This window comes from Anarrhichthys ocellatus, unplaced genomic scaffold (genome assembly GCF_004355925.1).
Source record: "Anarrhichthys ocellatus isolate YVR2014 unplaced genomic scaffold, GSC_Weel_1.0 scaffold1662, whole genome shotgun sequence".
Taxonomy (NCBI): domain Eukaryota; kingdom Metazoa; phylum Chordata; class Actinopteri; order Perciformes; family Anarhichadidae; genus Anarrhichthys; species Anarrhichthys ocellatus.
In genome coordinates, this window is record NW_022281636.1 from 1 (window position 1) to 9719 (window position 9719).

The following is a 9719-nucleotide window of genomic DNA, read 5'->3' on the forward strand; positions in this document are numbered from 1 at the left end:
AGTGTGTATAGTTTAGGGTGTAGTGTGTATAGTTTAGGGTGTAGTGTTTAGGTCCCGGGTGTAGAATGGAGGGTTTAGGTTGTAGGAAAAAGTGTTAAGAGTTTAGCATGTATGGTTTAGGTTGTAGGGTGAAGAATGTAGTGAAGAGGATGTAGAGTTCAGGATTTAGTGTACATATTAATGTTGTACATTAAGGATGTAAGACGGCTAGTGTTTAGAACGAGTGTGTACTAACGTGTCGTAGTCCTGGACCACGTGACCCACAGACCACAGAGCAGACAGGTACTGGTTCAACCCTTCTGGACTCATGTAGTGGAGAGAGTTGGGCGAGCGAGGGTCTCCATTAGAGCCGGTGAAGTCGATCCCCACCTACAAACATTCATTCATTATTAAAATACATGTTCATTTAATCAAAACGTTTTAACTAAGACTTGATGATTAATAACTGACACATCGTTATCCATCTCTGATCACAAGGAACCCGAAATCAATCATCTCGTTAACAATACATTTTGCAATCTATTTTATTTCAATCGTGAACTTGAATGTGATGTTGACGTACGGTGAAGTTGATCTGGCAGCCGCCCATCACATAGTCCAGGAAGGAGTACTGGGTCAACATCTGCAAACACACAGTGTGAACAAAGAAATCATGAGTATATAATAAGACAGACATATGTGGTCTCTGGCAGTATTTTTTATACCAACTACTTCCTTTTTTCTCTGATTATCTTAGTGAATGTATGTGATCTCTACATACAGCCATCTATATGTTGTTAAATTATTAAAAGACTATAATGGTGGAATAAGACTTCCAGTCTCCAGTACATTGGAGCTGTAGTGAATAGGGAAGTAAAAATCAATGCATATAAACAATGGTTTCCTTCTCTATGCGCCTCATAGAGCCAATCAGGCGGCTCTGTTCAGGTTACAGATGATACAAAATTGATCGAGGGAGGAATTGGTTCTCGGACTGAAAACAAGTTCTACTGAACATCTTTAAGGTTTACAAAGCAGAGAACTCTGGGTAACGTGGTCTCTACCTTGCAGCTCTTCACAGTGACGACTCCAGAGTTCTTGTAGCTCTTCTTCTTCTTCTGTTTCTCGGAGTGGATGCAGTCAAACGTCACCTGGAGGACAACACATTGGACAGATTAATGACCTCGGACCAGCCAATAGAAAGACGCCAAATGTTTTATTGTCAGTGAGCTCACCGGTGAACCACTTCCAGCTTTCTGCAGCTCGGACACTTTAGTGGTGAAAGAACCAATCAGATCGTGAGTTCCATCACTGTCGTAATCAGAGCAATCCACCTGCAGAGGGAGGAGGAGAGTTCATGTTAGTGTTGAAGATTGTATTGGCTGTTATGGCTGAAGGTGGATTCTGATTGGTTGAACCTTCAGCGGTCTGTCGAGGTCGCTGGAGCAGAACGTCTGCATGGGAACAGAGAACTTCTTCCAGGTGGGACTCAGATTGTTCTTCACCACCTACAAAAAAACACCTTCATCATTCATAATGCTCACCATCATCTTCATCACAGTGACGACATTTTGTCAACGTGGTTTTAAATCTCAATTATTTCTCTCTAACAAAAACTATTCATGACTACATGAGCAACAATAGCTCAGAGTAGGTAGTACAAACAACAGTGTGTGTGTGAGTGTGTGTGTGTGTGTGTGAGAGTGTGTGTGTGTGTGTGTGTGTGTGTACCTCTGTTCTGTGGACCAGCTGCCACTTTCCATCATCTCCTTGTTTAAAAAACTCCAGGAACGGATCAGACTTCCCAAACGTATCCTGGACAGAGAGAAGACAACATGCTGCCGTCTCATTCAGTGTGTTAAGTAACTTAAGTAACCGGTTTACAAATGTATACAGATATAATTAACATAACAACAACTAATTGTCAGGTAAGTTTAATAAATCTTTTGCCGCCCTAAAACCGGAAGTTAAACTAAAGCTCATGATGAAGTGACTTCAGAACTAGTAACTGATTTAAATAAACTGTAGTATTCACTGGCTAAGGCATTCCTAAAGTTTTAATGGTACAATCTGAGTTAGCTAATTATTTACACACAAACTTAGTGATGGATTTATGAAGAGCTGCTTCAACGCAGTCCTGAAGACGTGGAAGTGGAAAGACGAAGATGAGAAAGATGAAGAGCAATATAAGAAATAATGAGAAGCAGAGTTACCTTTTTGTCCAGATTTTTAGCCTCAAACTCCAACTGAATGGCTCTGTTGTCCTTTATCTCCTCTGCTGTGATCTACACACACACACACACACACACACACACACACACACACACACACACACACACACACACACACACACACACACACACACACACACACACACACACACACACACACACACACACACTTTACTTGATAGTCACAGTAATGTGAATGTTAATAAGCTTTTGATCAGGATTCTCCATGTATAATATATAACATTTAGCTTTATAATGATAATCTGTCGATATAAAAAAATATATTAAAAGGTTATACTTATAACTAACACACACACACACACACACACACACACACACAGTACATACAGTGATGCTTCCTTTCCCTGCAGGTTTGCCTTTCTTCAGCTGCAGAGGTCTGGTCAAGGTTTTACTGGCAACTATCTGAAATTCACACAGAGGAGGTTAGTCTTTGTCTGGATGAAAGCTCTTTATAAATGCAGCGAGTATAAGTCAGAGACAGTGCTGTGATCACACAGGTTGTCCAGCAGAGGACGGTGTGAACCTGAGAAATGATTCGACCTCTTAGTACATATTGAAGAGCTGAAATAATTACATCAATTAATTGGTTTCTATTTTGATAATCGATTAGTAGTTTCAGTTCATTTTCAAGCAAAAGAGACAGAAATTCTCAAATGTGAGGCGTTGCTTCTTCTCTGAGTCAGATATTATTGTAAACTCAATATTTTGGGATATTGGACTTCTTGGATATACTGCGCATTTATTTTATAGAAAAAAAAGTTGATTAATTGAGAAAATAACGAGCAGATTAGTCAATAAAACTAATTGATCGTCGCAACCTGTACATAATGATCTAATATGTTAATATTGTTTACATGTCCAATGTTTCTTCATAGAAAATGCTACACTCTAAAGGTTTAACAACCAAAAAAGCATCAGTACAGCCTGAAGAGCTGACACACTGGTCAATGGGGGAAAAACACGCTTCTACAGAGTCTGGTGTGAGTTGGTCTGGTGTGTACCTGTCCCAGTGTTAGCTCCACCCCTCCCAGGTAGTCATCATCGCCGAGATCAGAGCTTTTATTGTCGATATCGTAGACCCCCAGCTTCAGATTCTGCACCGACTCAAAGTGATAATCCACTCTGAGACGCTGACTGAAGGACGGACTGGAGCTGTTCTTCAAACGCTCGGTACGAGCCAGCTGACAGGGAGACATTTCATGAGTAAAAATCAAATATAAAATCAAATGAAATAATTCAAAGACCCGTGTATCCTGTGTGTTACCTCGGTCCAGCTGTCCTTTCCTGAGCTCTGCAGCAGCACACACAAAGGATCCGACTTTGAACCGACATCTTTATCCAGCAGGTCAGTACAGGAGATACTCAGCTCCACTTTAGAGACACAGTCCGCCATCTGAGGGGGGGGCAGAGAGAGACCTTCAGATCAGGATTCAACGCAACAGACAATCAATCAGCAACTATTTTGCTAGTTTGTCACTTGTCAAGCGGAAATCACATTATCCAACATTTGCTTGTTACAGACTCTCGTTTGTGTGCATTTGCGTTGTGTGACGGTAAATTGAACATCTTTGGGTTTTGGACTCTTTTGTGAGACAACAACAAGCAGTGGGAAGATGTCAACTTGAGCTTTAGGGAATTGAGATCAATGTTTGTCACCAACTTATAGAGCAAACAATTAATCAAGAAAAGAAGATGTGTTGTAACGAAAATAATCATTAGTTGCAGCCCTACTCTACACCACCAAAAAAAACGTATATAAACCAAGAACTACAAATACGGAGCTTCACTGCAGTCTCAACACTGAATCCAAACAGTTTCTTTATGATTCTTCAAACTTTAATCTGCACTAAAACTATTCATGTCATTTACGTCACTGCTGCACCACCAAAACAAAGTCATAAACATTTTGCAGTGAGGGAAGATGAACATGAAATGCACCTCACTTTACGGTGCGTCACAAGCTCTGTGACACTCGATCGAGATAACACTGTAGGACAAATGTATCTTCGCCACATGCAAAGGAGGCAGACAGTCCCTCAACACAGTGAATAAAGTGGGTGAGACACAGCTGAAGCCTCTGAGAATCTTCCTCAACAGCAGTTACAAACTGGGCTGTGTGCATGAAGTTGTGGTGAATAAACTCTCATAAGGAGATGAGGTCACTCACTGATAAACAAGTTGAATATCCAGCCTGAATTGATGGAAAATACTGATAGTTTTGGAAACTTAGAGGATTCTGTTCAAGTAAAACTACAAAAAAACTACAAACGTGAATGTAACTTTAAACATTTCATATATTGATAATAAATTGATTATCATTGCATTATTGTTATTAAACAAAGACACCAAATACGTCATAATGCCAAACCAGTGGGGGAAGTAACTATGTACATTTACTCAAGTACTGTTCTAAAAAGGACAAGTCTGAGGTACTTGTACTGCTTTATACTTTACTCCACTACATTTCCAACAGAAATATTTTACTTTTTACTCCACTGCATATATTTAAAAGCTATGTTACTAGTTACTTTTCACATGAGGATTTTAAAAACCTATAATGAGCAAATACAATACATTTTACACTGTAAATTAAACCACCCAACTGTATATAAAATGGGTAAAATGCTCAATGAAACAGAAAGCTACATGATTGAAAAGCTGTTTACATTTTATTGCATCAGTACTTTAATCTGAAAACATAATAAATGAGAATGCAAGACAACCTGAAGGCAACACTAGAAGATATGAGTTAAACCAGCACAATAAACACACATCCTCTCTCTCTCTCTCGCGCACACACACACACACACACACACACACACACACACACACACACACACCTCTCTCTCGCGCGCACACACACGCGCACACCTCTCTCTCGCGCGCACACACACGCGCACACACTCCTCTCTCGCGCGCACACACGCACGCGCACATACACGCACGCACGCGCACATACACACGCACATACACGCACGCACGCGCACATACACACACGCACGCACGCGCACATACACGCACGCTCACATACACGCACGCACGCGCACACACACTTTGTAAATCACCTTATCAGAGCCGCTCTATTTTATCTTCTTTAAACCACAGGAACAAATACCTTTGGCGGAGGACTAATAGCTAATGTTTACTCCCACAGTCCGGAACAGGAGACGAGACCTTTTCAGTCAGAGTAAACGCACCCGAGAGAACACTAACCGTTACCTCCCCACTCGGTTAGACTTTTTTTTACAAAGATTCGCCACAGCTGGAGTTTGTATTTTAGCTGTAACTGCAGCAGAAAAACTGTCGTTTTGTTTCCGTTCGGCGGACTAAGCTAACAGGGAGCGGCACACAGACATGCTGACATCTGTTTGGACAGACAGCTACGAAGCCGCGTCGTGATTGGATAAAGTGACTGTCAGTCACGCCCTCTGGGTTCAGCCGTTAGTAGCCAGCAGGAGCACAACTAGAGATACTTCCGACCAAACCCCTTCAGAATAAAAGCAGCACCACAACAAATTCTTTCAAATCCTCCCATACAGCAGAATTGGCTGCAATATAATCAGTTTGTAGCAAGTGCTTTGCTCCTTTTGACAGTTAACACAGGTTAAACAGGCTGCAACCTATTTAATTAAGTTCTGAATTAAGTTGCAAGTTGCCACAAAACCAATAAGAGGAGATCAAAACTCCAGCAACACTTGTAGGATAAACAACTTTATTGTTGTTGTTTCCCCTCCATGCACCTTGGAGGGAGGTGAAGAAATCCCTGCTATTCTTCTATGAAGCCAGTAACGCCAAGAAAATAGCACAAAAATAAAGTAAAGAAATAGTAAGTCAGTAGGATAAAATAAGCTCCTTTTCTAAATGACTATTCAAGTCCATGGTCCCTCCAGTCCTTCATAGATATCTTGTAAAACTGAGATTGCTCTCTCCAGTCTAAAAGAGTAGATAATATAATCCAGACAAATAATACGCTTTATTTAATAGATAAAAGGTTAATGCAATAATACTTATTACAGTCCTAGATCTTAATTTTTAATCTTTTTGTCCAAAATGACACTATTGAAAATGTTGTTACGGGTGAATTAAACTAGGAGTATCCTACATTCCTACAGTAATCAAATCAAAACAAGTTTGCAAGGTTGTTTAATAACACACCATAGCAGCAGTGTTTGTACATTAAATTTGTTCATGAACAAATATATGCATTGTAAAATGTTTAATTTAGAAACTGCTGTGGCTGGATAATCATCAGCATATTAAGTGCAGCCTTTACAGTTCACATTAACTTCCAGACTGGTTAAAAGGTAAATTGATGTGCTTTTATGTTGAAGGGCAGACATTCAAGCAAGAAGTACTGTTGCTGAAGCACTCAGTGTTTGATGATAAACTGTACAGAGATGGTCAGAGACAATAGAGACACGTTTCAGAAGTATAATTGAGTAAAACAGCCTGATCCAACCTCCACACAGAGAACAATACACTTTATTCATCCTCTGCAGCAGAACCACCGTGGAGTCAGAAAAGGCAGCTGAGCGTCACATCACTGATGAGGAACAGAACAGGAAAGACCAAACCACAGAAAAACACAACACAACACAGTTCTGAGAAAGAGAAAGGGCATCGTGTACAGAACCATAATGTTCTATTAGATCCTGTATATCACATTCACACGCTCCTTCCTCAGCCATCATCAGATCATTCTCATCCGCTATAGATTCACCTCCCTGGAAAAAATAACCTCACATAAGCTGCAATGAAGAGCGAAAAACCGGCTTACACACAATGTGCTGCATGTGATGCTGTCAGACAGACTCGTGGTGAAATAAGAGGGTTACCGAATGCTCTTCAGTTGGTCATGATTTGATTTTATATTCACACAACACAACAATAAATTAAACAATACTGTATCACTTTAAATGTCAAATAATCAAACAGTTTAGTTGCAGAGACAGAAGTCTGGAATTAGAATTGAGTTTGTTACCTAAACTACAGGTCTGGACTGAGCTAGAGCTCATATGAGAAGAACAGTTTTATAGATCTTTTACTTTTTAAGATTTGCTTGGAAATAAACAGTCAAACTAATGAAAAAAAAAAAAAAAAAGAAATAGGCCCTTGATGCCATCCTCTACAACAGGGGTATTCAATTAAAATTCAACGAGGTCCATTTAGAGAGAAGTTCCTCATGCAAAGGTCTGGAACATCACAATAATGTCTAACTTGTGCTATGATTTAGTCCCATATACATTGAATTAGCCAACAGTTGTATGAACGTCTGTGTGTAGTCAATAAGTCAAATCAAATAAATAAAGTTAAATTGAATAATATCCAAACAATATTTATTGTCCGTTTTCAAATTGAACTGGATGAATTATAGATAAATAATCTAATAATAAATCTATGTTATTCTCTTGGGTCGTTTAAAATAAGAGCTGCATTAAACAATATATTAAATTAAAGAACAGAAAGCTTTTGAAAAATGTGCATCTTAAACTAAAGTACTTACTTTTAGTAAAAATGAATTTCCCTAAATTGCCCTGCAGCTTTAAATTCAGTTCGTTCAGGGTGAAGTGATGTCAACCAAGAAAACCACGATATTATATTTTTCTCATCTTCTAAAAAGAGACATTGAATGCTTCCTAGCTCAGGAATAATAGTTTGTTTAGCAATAGTTTCCCTTTAATATGAGCCTTATCAATCGATGTGGGCACTTTGAGGAAAATAGATGATTAATTTAATCCAAATAGAAGACCCTTAAGGTCACAGCAAACTACTTTTACATTCACTTGCTATACTGCCTTTGATTTGCATTTCTGCAATGTAACAACACCACGAGTGGGGGTAAAGATTTTGAGAGATTTAAGTTTTGCTTTCTCGGAAAAACAATTACAAACATTCTACCGTTGATGCAAAGGATCTAAACAAATAAATTAGCAACCCATCAGCCCTCAACTGTAGCATGCTGCATATTGATGAGTAATATTAAGTACCTTATATGGCATTGAAGCTGCCGATGAGGTCATCTGAATTCCAAACAAAACCAACCCTGACTTCCAACATAAAGAAATGTCATTCACTCAAATGAGCCCATGAATCAGATCCGTTTCCATTAGACAGTGAAGAGCAGACAGTCAGAGCTGAGTATCAGGTCCTTTTATTAGCTAAAGCTAAAGGAGAGTCCACATCACGTATGGTTATACGATCATACAAGTTTGTTCACACTGACAATAGAAACAAAAATGAGCTTTTAAAAAGGTGGAAACATCCAAAAACATACATACAACAAAAAAAAGCTACCAAACTAAAAATAATCTCGACAGATTTCATCTCAGCACTCAACAGTCCAAACAGCTATTGAGCAATGTGCTGCAGAAAGGGAGGGTAAGAAGGTGGCATTGTTCAAACACAGCAACATCAGAAAAGCGGGACAGAGGAAAAAGATTCAGTGGCCAAAAAGTACTTATTTACAAAATAAAACATGTCAGCAATCTGTCCCATATCCTCTATACAACAGAGCAGTGTCACAACTCAGAATTGTGTGTCAACATTTCACCAAAGCAACAGAATTGATGTTTGTATACTTGTTTTTACCAAAGCAACGGGTCATGTCAACATTTCACCAAAGCAACGGGTCATGTCAACATTTCACCAAAGCAACAGAATTGATGTTGGTATACTTGTTTTTACCAAAGCAACGGGTCATGTCAACATTTCACCAAAGCAACAGAGCATAGACATTTGATCATGGCAACATAGCTTTTTATCACCATTTTACGACAGCAACAGAGCAAGTGAAGATTTTACCAAGGCAACAAATTGTACCATATCAACAGAGCACAAACATTCTATCATAGCAACACACTCTGGCTTTTCATCATCACTTTATGACAGCAACAAACATGTTAAGATATTACCAGAGCAACAGAGCATTTACATGTTAAACCACAGCGGCACAGCATGTTTAAACGCATACAGCAACAATGTCTGTCAACCACATTGTGCTCATGATGTTACCATAACAAACAAAACAGATGAATATGTTCAGCGTCAACTGTGGACATGACTGCATTGGAAACAGGGTAAGAAAGGACCAAAATCCTGCCAACAACAACAGTTTGTGCTACAAGAGTCAGTGGATGAGCTGCAGAAAAGAGCAAAGTCTGGATCAGAGTCACAGGTGGGGGGGGGGGGGGGGTTACCTCTCATTATCTACACACAGGGGGAGGAGCTTCAGTGATTGACAATCAGCAGCAGGGCAAGGTGTACACTGAGCTGTAGTTGAGTTTGACTCCATAACCCTGCATGGATTATGTTGGCTTTGTGTCACCTGGACAGTTGATCCAGGTAGGTGTAACATGTAGTATTAGTCTGTTTTAAGCAGGGCTTCAACCCAGGCTTATCTTGACCTTGCGTGCTCCAATAGGTCGGTCATTGAGGTCCATAACAGCAGCAGTGGCCTCCTCGTGGTTTTGGAAGGCTACCATGGCCTCG

General features: G+C 39.7%; 1 protein-coding gene across 2 annotated transcripts; it reads right to left on the reverse strand.

Annotated features, from left to right (window-relative positions):
• Window positions 1–6: 6 nt before the first annotated feature.
• On the reverse strand, window positions 7–8262 carry LOC116377773 (copine-1-like). Of its 2 annotated transcripts, none has more exons than XM_031839499.1 (11): window positions 5347–8262; window positions 3496–3624; window positions 3233–3412; window positions 2559–2633; window positions 2193–2264; window positions 1711–1794; window positions 1398–1487; window positions 1215–1313; window positions 1044–1130; window positions 563–622; window positions 7–369 (listed from the first exon to the last, which is right to left on the reverse strand). In XM_031839499.1, the coding sequence occupies exons 2-11, from the start codon at window positions 3622–3624 to the stop codon at window positions 208–210; spliced, it is 1038 nt and encodes a 345-aa protein (XP_031695359.1). In that variant the 5' UTR covers window positions 5347–8262; the 3' UTR covers window positions 7–207. The 2 variants fall into 2 exon arrangements, with proteins under 2 accessions (XP_031695359.1, XP_031695358.1); XM_031839498.1 differs by having other exon boundaries at window positions 5297–8262.
• Between the last annotated feature and the right edge of the window lie 1457 nt (window positions 8263–9719).